The 14,445-nt window shown below is 38.7% G+C and overlaps 1 protein-coding gene across 1 annotated transcript in view; it reads left to right on the forward strand.

The window, feature by feature from the left end:
• LOC126293289 (intermembrane lipid transfer protein Vps13-like) overlaps positions 1–14,445 on the forward strand; it is a 391,345-nt gene that overhangs the window by 110,447 nt on the left and 266,453 nt on the right. Inside the window, 3 exon segments of the mRNA XM_049986411.1 lie at positions 2,290–2,519; positions 10,643–10,801; positions 13,268–13,402. Of these exon segments, the coding sequence (XP_049842368.1) occupies positions 2,290–2,519; positions 10,643–10,801; positions 13,268–13,402 (524 nt within the window).

Genomic DNA, 14,445 nt, shown 5'->3' on the forward strand with positions numbered 1-14,445 from the left:
TCTTGAGTTTGGCCACATCCAGAATACAGTGATGGAATGAATGAATGAAAGTGTGTAGAACACTTAGAGTAACAAGCATTTCAGATGTGAAGATACAATACTGTGTGACTGATGTCCTGATTTTCTAGATCAGCTGGCATGCTTGACTCAGCACAACTGCTGTTTCTCTAAGAATGATGAATTTATAATTCTTTGCAATGAAACCGAAGCTGAAAGAGTACCACATACGCAAATTTTTGTCAATGAAATGAATTTGCTTACTGTATTTACTCGAATCTGAGCCGCACCTGAAAAATGAGACTCTAAATCAAGGAAAAAAAAATTCCTGAATCTAAGCCAAAAATTCCCGAATCTAAGCCGCACCTGAAATTTGAGACTGGAAATTAAAGGGGAGAGAAAAGTTTTAGGCCGCATCTCCAAATCGATACAAAGTTGGTCCATTGTAATACGAGACACAATTTAAGTCGAATGAATGACGATACAGTTACAGTAGTTTGGTTCGAGTCGTAAGCTTAGCAGTTAAGCTTTACCAGGTAGCCATTGCTATGCGTCAGGCGCTCAGTCCGTATTTATATGGGTACCCTTCCTTTTTCACGTGCTTCGTCTGGTTTGAATTGATTGCTTATTTTTCTTTGATCTGATAAGCGCCGTTCTCTTTGTTATAGGTGTTTACGTCACTCTAAGCTGAAAATGCATTACTGTACTGTGTCGTACATTGTTCGTCGCATTCTGATTGTGCGTCTTTACCTCATGTCGCCGCTCGTGGCATCGCTTTCTTTTGTGCATACTACTGCTGCTTACAATTAAAAAAAGAGAGAGAGGAATCGTCTCATTAGCCAAACAATGGCAAGAGACTGCTGTTTGTTGTTACTTACACTGCTGCTTTCTATGATAATGATCAACAAGAACCAAATAATAGAATGCTTATGATAGATGTTCTGAACGAGACTTTAGCTAAAATTTTTCTGCGTTTGAAAATCTTTGCAGATGCCTCTTTTGTACATTACATACTGCACTGAAATTAGTCATCTTAGATTTAAAAATCTAGTCAATTGCTAAGTTTCATTTATGACTGTATCATTATTAGGCATAAGAATAATACGAATATAAACATGACATGATATGTATATTCTTCAGAGTTTTCTGTTGCCTCACTCTAGTTTCATAGTTTATTAGGCACACACAATTTAAATGAGATAGCAGCAAACACGAAACAGTACATGGCAAAATGTTTATATTCGTATTATTCTTATGGTGAAGAGAATACTGCATGTGATTCACAAGTCATAGAAGTTCCTATTTATTTATTTTATTTCAGAACGTAGAGTTTGCCTTATTAACAAAAATCCAAACAGTCTTGCCAGTCGGATTTTTGTAGTACATTGAAATGCTGCTACATTCGAAGATGAACAGTATGGAATTTGTATTTACTTCGTTGGATAATGTATGAAAATCCAGTGGTCGAAACTCGGGGCGGAGAACAAAAGCTTGTCTTCCACCTCTTTTTTTAAATTCATTTACTGTCGCATAGGATTTGGTGCCAGTATTTATCTTTGTGCCTACAGAGCATGCCTGTGTAGCGCTACATATATTAGACGGCAGAAGTAAGTTGTGGCGGCACCCACCAACATTTTTCAGAATTTCCGCTTGCTTTGCACTTGATTCTAAGCCGCAGGCGGTTTTTTGGATTACAGAAACCGGAAAAAAAGTCCAGCTTAGAGTCGAGTAAATATGGTAAGTTAAATTACGTAAAAAGAAAGGTGTAAATTCCACATAAGTGGAAAAGGATGAAATACCGTGGAACTGATGATTGGTATAGGGACTTGAACCTGTCATTCATTCTCAAAAACAAATCTCTACTTCGTACGCTACTTTCAAGTGAGCGACAAATCCTCCTCTCAGTGAGGTCATCATCTTACAAAATGATGGAAATGATGGCCATGTCCCTTAAATGAAGCCTCAAATTAAGAATTGCTCTTCAACCCAGAGAGGTATATAACAAGAAGTAAAAATGTATTGCATCAATGTGTGCATTTGCAGCTACACAGCAACTTGAGTCAGTTCTGCAGTATTGCTTCTTTGGCCATGATGTGTGTATTTGTACATATTGCATAATCTCCATTAAACACAATTCATGAACATTGTACTAGCTGTACAGAACTCAATTTTTTCTGACCAGTTTGCTTCCAGTACACGGGAACTGATTTTATCGCTCCACAACTTCAGGTGCAAGAGCTAACTTGTAGAAGTATATATTTATTCAGTAAATAATTATTCTTCGAATTACAGCCAAACGTTCTCGGAGAACCACACATGTTATCGAGACCATAGACTTCAAGGTGACAGCCAGCATGCACAACCTGGAAGTTCGCGTTACGTGCAGAGCGAGACCTCTCGCCTCCGCCGCATTGCTAGGCGTCGATGCGACGATGGCAGTCAAGAAGTCGTACAAGGAGATAATTGCCCACCTTCGCAACATAACTGTCAACGACCCCAATCCGGAGTCATCCCACAGCCAGGTATGTTGCAGAGATATATGTATATCACAAGAAAATTGCAAGGGAGGTTTTTGTTTAGCCAGTAATTACCATAAAGAGATGAAATTTAAAACTATGTAAGACTCGAGGACAGTTGTACTTACTCTGATATTCCTACCACTGCAATCATTCCCACTTTAAAACTGCATTGTGCACCCACCATCTACCACCTGCTCCCTCCTGACCACTGATTAATCATAGAAAATCAAAGGCAGAGCAACACAGGGAACCAAAGGTTTTGTGCATCTTCATGTTTTTGTGGTGCAGCGACCGAGTCATTAAATTTTGAGAGTGTAGCTGCATGAACTGTTTTCTTCTTCTCCTTCTTCTTCTTCTTCTTCTTCTTCTTCTCCTTCTTCTTCTCCTCCTTCTTCTTCTTCTCCTTCTTCTTCTTCTTCTAATATTCTGGCCATATGCTTCCGAGCCACCTTCAGAGTGGGCCAACAGATTGAAGCTACAGAACTTCTTCCATCATTTGAAATCACAGATGCACAAGTCCCCGAGACATTGTTTGGCTGCAAAGAGTACGCGTAAATTGAACCTATAGTTAATGCAGTTGACCCCTGTCGGGATCTTGACATATCAGTATTAGCTGCACTGAAGTGACATCTTTGTGAGTTTATTAAAGAAAGTGTAAGACTTCTTGATTTGTCAGGTTGAAACCACTCTCTGTCAATTAAATTCTATGCGAAATGAATTTCAACAGCATCTTTCACCAAAAGAGTCCTAAAAGATTAAGTTGACATTAGAATTTTGACATTTTCGTACCGCATAGGGGATGCTACCCATTTTTGTATGTTTTGAGTTGTCACAAAGATGATGGCACATTAGGACTGGCAGTTTATGGGAAGGCGACTCGTACGGACTTACATTAAGGTGCATACATCTGCCACCAGTGTTCTCAGGTTATAAGTATCCTCAGAAATTTGGTTCAAAGAGAATGTAGCATTGCTAACGAGAACAGTCTACAGATGGAACTTGTACACTTAAAGGAATTTTTGAAGCAAATGGGTATTCTCCACAGCATGTATGTAGTATGCTTTGAATAAAACCTAAGGTGGAAGTAAGGAATGAGAAAAGAGGTAGGGAGAAATTTCAATCCATAGCTTTTCTGGCATACGCAGGAAACCTGTCGTCAAAAATAGGTCAAATCCTCAGCAAGCACAAAGTTGGTGATTTTTCACCCCACACCAAAGGTAGTAGCATTTTCGGGTTCAGTCAAAAATGACTTTCGTAAATCAGGTAGATGACTTATTCAGTCCACTAAAGAAATTCACAAAACACTTTAGAAACACTCAATGCTAACAACTTGATGAGCTGCCTGTTGGAGAGGCATTAGCACCAGTCACTCTGTGTGGTACAAAAATGTCGAAATACTAGTCTCAACTTCATCTGTTTGGAACTCGTGGTGAAAGAAACACCTAATTTCATTCGGTGAAAAATTTAAGTAACGGAGATAGTGGTATCGATTTGGACAAATTGTGGAGTCCTATGCTTTCTCTTGTAAACTTGAAAAGTTGTTATTCATTGCAGCTAATAATGATATATTGACAGTCAAATGTGAATCGGCTGCATGGCCGAAGATTCAATTTATGCATACTCTTTTCCTCCAAACAATGTCTCTCGCTCTTATGTTTGCTAGTTTAAAACAACAGAATGAGTACTGTTGCTTCAGCCTATTGGCTCACTGTGAAGGTGACCAAAAGGCATACTCCAAATGTTCAGTTAATTTATAAATTACCTTGTTGCTGGTCTTCAGCTCCGAGAAGTCTGTGAATCCTCGACTCGTTGGTAATTCTTCTCTTGTCTGTAGCAGAATTTCGTTTCTGCCAAAACCAGTACTCAACTCAGATTTATAGGAAAGTTTTTATTAAGCTTTAAATTACAAAATGTGGTCAGTTGTTAAGCATCTAAGTACATCTTGTTTTTTAATGTACTCAAAGTTCCAAAGCAAAAAAAAAAAAATTCAGTTTTTCTCTTTCATTCTTCGTAAGCATCCAGCTTTCTGAACCATACAGTACTGTGGGGGAGATGATAGTGTTGTATATCTTCATCTTTGTGGTGATTGACAAAGCTTTACTTTTGAGTGGGTTGCTTAGTGAGTACAGACATCTTGACCCTGAGGCTGTTCTTTCATTTATATCCATTGTTATGATATTTTTACTGTTGAAACGTAATCCGAGGTATTTAAACTGAAGAACTTTTCTGAATTTAGAATGTTGGTCAATTTCAAAGTGAGGATTTGTGTTTATGACTCGACTTATTTCCGTATATTTCGTTTTCTCTTGGTAAATCAAAGCCCCATTTTGTTTGCACTGTGCCTGAGATATCTGTACATGTCTTTCAGTTCTTCTTCAGTTTCACTCAGCAACACTATATCATCTCTCCCAAAGCACTTTCTCTAGTGCAAGGTTGAAGATGACACATGAAAGAGCATCTCGTTGTTGTAAGCGTGTTTTAATTGAAAAGGTGGGCGATATGGACCCTCAGAACTTCACTGCTGCCTGGGAGCTATCCGTGCACAATTATATCATCCTAATGATTTTACTGGGTATACTAAATTCTCGTAATATGTTGTAGAGGCTACTTCTGTGGATGCTGTCGTAGGCTCACTGGAAGTCAATGAAGAGACAGTGGATATTTTTGTTAAATTCCCAGTATTTCTCAAAGATCTGTCGTATAGTAAACAAATTATCAGTTGTGGAATGGTTTGTTTGAAATCCAGCCTGGTAATCTTGAATAATGTTTTCTGCGTAAGGTTTAAGTTTTTTCCAAAATGATCGTTGACAGGATTTTGTATGTTACAGTCAGCAAACTGATTCCTCTGTAATTTCCACATTCCATTCTGTTTCCTTTCGTGTGTATGGGACAAATTATTGCAATTTTCCTATCTTCAGGCAGTGTTTCCATTTTCTGTATCATTGTGATAAGGTTATAAATTTCTTTGTGCAGTTCGCTTCCACCCTCTTTTAACATCTCTGCTGATATCTGGTCCTCGCCTGCTGCCTTGTTGTTTTGCAGCTTTTGAATGGTGTAGATCACTTCCTTTTCTGTGATTCTATGTTTGTCATTATTAATCCTGCCACTCTGACACTGGGTAATTGAAGGTTATGTGCGGATCAGTGCAATGTAACATTTCTGAGAAATACTCTTTCCATCTTTCTAGGGTACCTTTCTGCTGCATTAACATATTTTCATTTTTATCTTTTATGAATAGGTTTTCACTTTGATAAACACTCTTACTTTTCCTTGTATAGTGAAACAACTTCTTTGAGTTTCCATTCCTGCTTTCCACTTCTATAGATTCTAGGACTCCAGTTACATATTTCGTTTTCTCTGTTCGTAGGACTCCTGCTGTTTCTCTTCTTACCGCTTTGAAGGTGTCTCTCCTGTCCTCTCTCTCCTTATTGTGCTGCCACAGCATCCTTGTTGCTTTCCTCTTTTCCACTGCTCTTGGACACATTTTTGTTGAAGCATTGCTGTTTCTTAGTTTTCTTTTTCCTGCCCAGTGTTTTTTCTGCTGCATCTGCTACTACAGTCTATTCTTTCCCAAGCCTTCTCGACACTACTTTCCTCCTCAGCTTCTTGCAATGCTGTGAATCGGTTATTTATTTCAATCACTTGAATTTATTTAACAGAAAGAGTTTCTTTAACAGATTCTTTGCCGCCTCAAATTACTTATCTTGTCATCATAGCAATTACAGCTTTAACATTCAGGACAGCATGGAGCTCGTGCAGAATACTTCTGACAAAAGTACAAAGTGTACAACTTTACTTCTGCCGTTTTTCCCCAACATTTGAGGCTTTAATGAAACAAATTGGCTACACATGTATCATTCAAAGTATTTTCCATCGCTGGTCTCTACTTTCTCCCATCTTTTGGGCAGTGTACAAATCCTGCATCGATAAAATTGTTAATCTTTTGAAGCGATTTGTGACTTCTTGACGAGATCGGAAGTGTTGGTCAGCCAGGCCATGCACTGTTGATCTAAACAGGTGAGAGTTAGAGGGAGCAATGTCTGGAGAATATGGCGGGTGGGATAGGAGTTCCCATTTTAATGTTTCCAAGGACATTTTGACCTTTTTTGCAATGTGGGGTGGGGCATTGTCGTGCTCCAAAATCACTTTACCGCGCCTCTCGCTGTATTGTGGCCAAATGTATTAATTCTGTTAGATAACGAGTACCTTTGATTGTTTCACTTGGTTTCAACACCTCATAGTACACAAAGCCGAGCTGGTCCCACCAAATGCAGAGCATGATCTTGGAGCCATGAATATTCACTTTGGCCATCAACGTGGAAGCATGGCTGGGATATCCCCATGATTTTTTGCATTTAGGGTTGTAATGAACCCATTTTTTGTCGACAGTCACAATGTGATGCAGAAATCCCTTCTGTTTTTTCCTCTGAAGCAACTGTTCACAAGCACACAAATGCTGTTCAATGTCTCTCACTTCCAGCTCACATGGGATCCAAGTTATTTCTTTCTGAATCATGCCCATAGCCGTGAGACATTTTAAAATGGCTTGTTGTCACTCCCACTAATCGTTCCAATTCTTCTCAAGTTTGATGCGAATCTTCACTCAGCAATGTCTCCAATTCTGCATCTTCAAAAACCACTGTGCCGGTGTACGACGTTAAAATCACCGTTCTTGAAGCGTCGAAACCACCCAAGACATGTTCTTTCACTAATAGCATCCTTACTGTACGTACTTGAGAGCATTTGATGAGACTTAGCCACTGTTTTCTTCATATTGAAGCAAAACAGTAACACCTCCTGCAAATGAAGAGAATTAGGCACGTAAGCTGACATTTTTAATCGAGAACAACTTTGTGATGCAGACACAAATCGACTAATGTTTGAATGAGGTTATGTTGGCCAAAGTCCAAGCTAACTGCCTGATGTCTGCGATCTGTTTCTTTCAACCGCTACTTACTGTTATCACCGCGTATTGACAAATGGTGGAAGCAGAGTTGTACAATTTTAATTAAACATATGAAACAAGACTTGCTCCTTGATAAATCCACTTAAATACTAATGAAATTTTTAATTTCTGGACTATTTTTCCAGTGAAACAAACAGATCTTCTCCCAATAAAGGGTTTTCATTTATATTCAAAATTGGTACAAGATTTCACCCTCAGTCATGATTTATTTCCAATAACTTTGACTGCAAAAGATCTGCAAAATCCTGTACCCTCACAATATGGTTTAAATGTTAAAAGAAGAAGAAGAGTAGTTTATGTGGCTGTACTCTCAAAATTTAATGGATCTCCAAACATGTTGTTTACCAACTGACAGATATTGCCTTTACAGCTTTTTGTGCAGGAATGGTCATCACTAAATGTCCTGAGTGGATGAGTAGACACAGAATACATGCCTGCCTCAGGGACAACCAGTGCTCAGTTGTTGAATGCTCTCTAGAGCAGACTGTTCCCATTTGAGTGCTTGCTCGTAGACAGCCAGGTGCCTATGCAAAGAGGTTGATAGTGACAGCCAAATAACTGATGTACCAGCAGTTAGGGTTGTCGGACTGCCTCGTGCAGGCACTTGATGTGGTGCAACAGGACTACCTTGTGTGTAGCCTGTGCTTGTACAACCTGCACAAACTCGTGCGCGAGCTGGCAGGTGTTAGTGGGCACCTGTGCCTCATACGCAGACATCTGAATAGCCTTATCTACAGGGACCTTTGTTCCAGCTATGCCACAAGGGACTTTGGTATCATCCAAACTACCTGAAATCCAGAGAACAGAACTCAGTCTTCAATAAGTGATGAGTGTTCAAAAAAAAAATTAACAGGAATTTTATAATTTTGCATGTTGCATTAACCCGATTTGCACATTATTTTCATTGTTGTGTCAGCAATTGTGTTTGAAAAGTATCTTTGTAGTGATATGAGAGTTGGATATTTAGTCTCTCGTCTGCTATCAAAGAGGTTACACATTTCCCTGGTGTTGTCAGTTACTTATTTTGTGTGAAAATTGATTAGAGAATTTGTATTAAATGGAATAAATATTTGCAAAGTCTTAGAAATTTGAAGTCAGTGGATTTATGGCATAATGGTGTAAGTCAGTGTTTGAGGAAAATGAGTTAAGTGATATATTATGTAGTAGAAACCGCATTCTTTTGGCAGTGTAGTGATGTATGTCTTTGTATGCACAATGGCATCACAGAGGGTCTACTGTGAAGTAGTTGTGTAATACAGGTTATGGCAAAGTGGAAGTAAGTCTGACTTGCACCACAATACCATGAAACAAAATTGGATTATCTGTTTACTTGTTATGCCAAAGTAAGCAAGTCTGAATTTGATTACAGTGCCGTGAAACAAAATTGTTTTCTGTTCCACCACCAAGAAATTTCCTTCTTTATAATTACCATTACTACTACTACTACTACTACTACTACTACTTCCATTTTGTAGAAAAGTTTCTTGGATTTATCAGAATGCTCTGTGTTATAGTATCCACATATTACTGCACTTAATTGTGCTCATGTGCTGTCAATTCAAAGTGAAATCTGTGGAATTTATAGTAACTGTAGTGATAATACTATTACACTCATTGTAAGATGCAGTATTAATACAACCAAGTATTAGGCTCAATAGCCCTATATGTACTTCTGTTAGGCTTTTGTGACCTTTCTGTACATTGTTTCACAAAATGTTTAATTTCTCAAAATGAGTGAAATTGACTTCATGCCATAAAGCCCTTTAAATATTGCTTTTGGTGTGTCTCCCACGAGTAATGCAAGGGTTTACAAGGAGTATAAACTTTTTAAGGCAGTTGTGAAGACAATGAAAATGCTAAGTCATGAAACTCTAGCACATTATCAATCTGTAAAACTGTGAAAAAATTGGAAGAAATAATTATGAATGATCACTAGTTCACAACCAGAGGTGTCATCGATCGTGTGGATTTATCACTTAGCTCGTGCCATGAAATTTGTCAGATGACTGGGGTATGAAACATGACAGCAAAATTTGTTCCAAAAATGGTTTAATTTTAAACAAAGAGAGCAGTAGATGCAAGATGCTCGGGAGTAACTGTATGAAGTCAACAATGATGTAGACCTACTGAAATATGTCTAACAGGTGGCAAAACATGGGTTTATGAATTCAGTATTGAAATTAAAGTGTGATCCTCTTTGGGGAAACTTTCTGGATCATAAAGACAGCAAAAAGCTTGACAAGTGTGGTCAAGTGCGAAGATTATGCTCACCATCTTAATAGATTTTAATGGCATAGTGCACTATGATTTCTTGCCACAATGTCAAAGGATTGGTAAGGAGTATTCCATATAAGACTAATACCATTTGTGTGAAGCAATCTGAAACTGTCTTGAATTTGTGGTGAAACAATTCGTGCCTCTTACATGACAGTAGTTCACCTGCTCAAACTTCGTTGATTGTTAAAAAAAAATACTGTAGTGATTTTCAGTGTCCATATTTGCCATGTGCCTGTTTTCTGTTCCCAGGACTAAAGAAAACCATAAAGGATTATCTTTCTACTAACATAGATGAGAATAGAAAAGCATTTCTGAGACATCTAAAAGCTGTCCCACTGATGAAGTCTCACAAGTGTTTCAGGCTTGGGAAAACCCGCTGGAATAAGTGTCTATATATGTTGGGGACCATTTTTTAGGAGAAAACATTCATGCAGACAAATAAATACAATTATCTCCCCCGCCTCCCAAAAAAGAACACTAAGCTGTTGGAGTTATAGCTCTTTCCAGTTGTCCCCAAGCAGTCCTTGTTTACTTCCTCATGAATATTCCAAAAGCTTGTAAAATCTTTTCCACTTCTTTTAATTTGGTGCCAGTAAAGACTGTTAAACTTGTAGTCAAGGCCGGGCGGGTTTCACTCCAACATAAAGTGTACTTTTCTATATAATGCTGTTCTGTGGCCATTCTTGCAGTCTTTTGAATTTATTCTAGTTTTTCACCAGTGTTGCTCACAGTTTGAATTTGGTATCACTATTTTCACACACACTATTACTTCTAAAATTTATGTATTAAAAATGGTAAGGCACTAGGTTTTTGGAACAGGTTATGTCAAGATTTTCTGGGTCTGGCACTGCAAATAATTGTGTATCACCTTACTGCTTTGCAGATACTGTCTGTAGTTGGAGAAGAAGCACTGTCTGCACGTGTGGTGATCTTTGACCTGGACGAAGCTGTCGATACCTCAGACAAAGTGGATATGTCTGTGAGAGTGTCGATGGCCTGTGTCAAAGTCGTCTTCCTCAACTGGTTTGTCACCACGATGCTGGTAAGTACAGCGCCAACCTGCTCGTCTCATTAAGGTAATATCTGTGTCTTCGAAGACATTTATTGTGTAACACATTTACGTATGATACACACAATTGAAGTTGTAGAGTTTCCTTAGGCCTGTGTGAATGAGATAACACTCTGATTATTATTTCCATTATTTCTTTATGTGAGTGTGCTACTGAACAAAGCAGTCAAGGTACTATTTACTTAAAAATTCAATCCAAACAGGATCTTCTTACCCCTTACCTGTGCTGTGAATCGTTCTTTATTGAGACGGAAGTGTTTATTGCTTTTTGACATTACTTCTACCTTTATTACTTTCTTACAGTCACCTTCTCATAGTTTCTTGAAGCAGTGGACGTCCTTTGTCATGCCAATCCTTCTACTGTGTGACTCATCTATGGCAACTCACTATGAAATCGTGCAACTGCTTTTTAAAGAACTTTTCTGTATATTGGTGCGCTTATGTAACAATTACAGCGTTGGGTACCCAGATTCCTTATTAATCAAAACAACTTATCTGTAGCGAATCTCAGAACAGAAGAGAAAGACATTTCTCTTAGACTTCTCTCAGCTGTCTCTGGATGTTATCATTGTAGGCAGTGACCCTTATTCTCTGCCTTTCTGAATCGGTGTCGCACCCTGATGACATTCTGTGCTTGCGCCTCTCACTCCAATTCTGTACATTGATCAAACCAGCATGTGCACTGTGGAAAATTCTCTGCATGCTAACAACCTAAACAAAGTTTTTTCGTAAATATCTTTCATCTGATTATGAGGAGAATAGGGAACGAGATGTTACACAAATAAATAAAATTCTCTCCCCCACCACCCAAAAAAGAACACTAAGCTATTGGAGCTATAGCTCTTTCCAGTTACCCCCAAACAGTCCTTGTTTACTTCCTGGGCTGATTTATGTGATAAATAATATATACAAATCTCTCCAAGAAGGTTTTTTGTGTGCCACAAAGCCCTGGTTAGAACACGCCATTCCTTTATACAGCACAACCCACACTCGAATGTTACCATTCAATGTAGAGCAATGCACAACAGTTGAACAAATTAAAACCCTTAACCATTTTTTTTGTCCCAGGTTTGATAAATTTTCAGATCTTTGCATTGTTGGTGTTACTGTTTATCCTGGATTGTTTGTGGAACTGCATGTTATTCAGACATGAGTACACATTTCTGATTAGACGTTACTTAGTAATTTACATGAATTGTCACTCTGTCTCACCGCTTTGCTAACAGATATATTTGTGCACATTCTTTGACTAACTATTTTAAAGATGTTTTCACTATGTATCCATGTCATAAGCCAGGGATCTCCAAACTTTTTAGTCCGCGGGCCACAATGACTCCCCCACAAAGTCGTAAGGGCCAAGATCTACCTAGTGGGATTAAAGCACCCTAACTCTCCACGATCACCGTAATGTAAGGCGAAAGGATGAGATCGCAAAAATCTAAGGTTGTGGCAGTAGCTAGCACTGAAATGAACTAAGATTTTTATTTAATTACATAATTTTGATTGGTGGACTGTGTGTATTTTACAAAGTAATCAAAAGAAAGTGAAACCTCGCTTAATGAGCATTGTCCATAATGATTGACTACTAAGGCTAGTCGCCGAAGTGGAGTCCATTTGAAAGACTTGCACCAGACTCGTGAGTAGAATAAAATGAAACGAATTTTTTACTTAAAATGTTTTTGCCAGACAAGTCTGTTAACCATTTTTTTTTCACTTTCACCTTATCAACAAGGTTGAGGTTACGGATATGAAAGAAGCTAGAATGATTGCAGCTACTAGTATATGGGAACAATGGCAGGAGGGTGTCCACAATGAGGAAATAAAGAAAAACTGGGAATGAACTCTATAGATGTAGCAGTCAGGGCTGACAGGCTTAGATGGTGGGGTCATGTTACACGCATGGGAGAAACAAGGTTATCCAAGAGACTCATGGGTTCAGCAGTAGAGGGTAGGAAGAGTCGGGGCAGACCAAGGAGAAGGTACCTGGATTCGATTAAGAATGATTTTGAGGTAATAGGCTTAACATCAGAAGAGGCACCAATGTTAGCACTGAATAGGGGATTGTGGAGGAATTTTATAAGGGGGGCTATGCTCCAGACTGAACACTGAAAGGCATAATCAGTCTTAAATGATGATGATGATGATGATGATCACTTTCACACGAAGAATGATCTGTCTGTATATTGTGTATAGGCACAAGCTTAATCATGACCTTCCGCTTTGTAAAGATAGAGCTCCAACAATGTCGCAGTGTATTGGTCACGATAGGCCCCCAGGCTGTAGTTTGGAGACCCCTGTCATAAGCAGTTGTGTGTACTTGCAGTTAGAGAGAGAGAGAGAGAGAGAGAGAGAGAGAGAGAGAGAGAGAGAGAGAGAATGTCTATTTACACTGGCCTGTTGAGGAAATGTCGACTCACCGCACTCTGGTGTCTTCCGCAGAACTTCCTGAGCAGCTTCCAGCAGGCGCAGCAGAGCATTATTGACGCAGCGCACGATGCAGCCGAGGCGGCGAAGCAGAATGTGCAGCAGGCGTACACCAAGGCGGTCCGCATTTCTTTGGACATCGACCTCCAGGTGGGCATCGCTGCTGCTCTCCCTGTAGATCATTAGGACATAGGGAGGAATTAGTTAATGATGGTGTGGCAAAGATAAAATCATATAATCGATAAAACTGTAATAGACCTATGACCATATCATCTTGTTACGAGGATCCAGGTTTGTTATATCAAGTTGTGAGGCAATTTTCCACTTTGTAGATCCAATTAACACCATTGTATGCTCATATTTTACTGAGCAATCTAATTACACTTGTTGATTTTTTAAAATTAAGTTGTTGTCACCGTCGACTTGTAAAATTGCTATTATTATTATTATTATGATTTCTTTCCTTTCTCAGATGTTATGTCGGGTTAAAAATGGAAAGTGACGCGGACCTTTATCGAGCGTGACTTTCTTTTAACTGTTCGGTATATGTTACATTGCATTTAGGAACTTTTGGGTAATTGAACATGTATCAATAATTACAGGTTTCTGTACGTATGCATTTGGATGAAGCTGTATTGCGTTGATGTGCTGGTGGATATTGTGTGGTATGACTCCTGTAGTTGGGAGTATAATTGGTATAATGCCAACTTTATCCTGATGCCACATGTCCTTGATTTCCTCAGCCAGTTGGATGTGTTTTTCAATTTTTTTTTCTCCTGTTTTCTTCTGTAGATTTGTTGTATTGGGTATTGATATTTCGATTAGTTGTTAATTTCTTCTTTTTATTGGTGAGTATGATGTCAGGTTTGTTATGTGGTGGTGTTTTATCTGTTATAATGGTTCTGTTCCAGTATAATTTGTATTCATCATCATAATCATCATCATTATTGTTGTTGTTATTCCTGGTTTTATGGTAGATTTATATTTTCTGGTTAGCCAGGGTTCACAGCAAATTTAATTTTCATTCTCCACTTGTGCCCACCTGTCCATAGATTTTCATCAATATTTTCTCTTCTAATTAATGTCTGAATCCTTTGTATCCATGTGGCCATGGTCTCCCTCTTTTCTTCCTTTTGGGTGATTCTCATTTTATAATCCATCATGGCACACTCGGCTCTGATACCCTTTTTGTA

This window comes from Schistocerca gregaria, chromosome 10, assembly GCF_023897955.1.
Source record: "Schistocerca gregaria isolate iqSchGreg1 chromosome 10, iqSchGreg1.2, whole genome shotgun sequence".
NCBI classification, from domain to species: domain Eukaryota; kingdom Metazoa; phylum Arthropoda; class Insecta; order Orthoptera; family Acrididae; genus Schistocerca; species Schistocerca gregaria.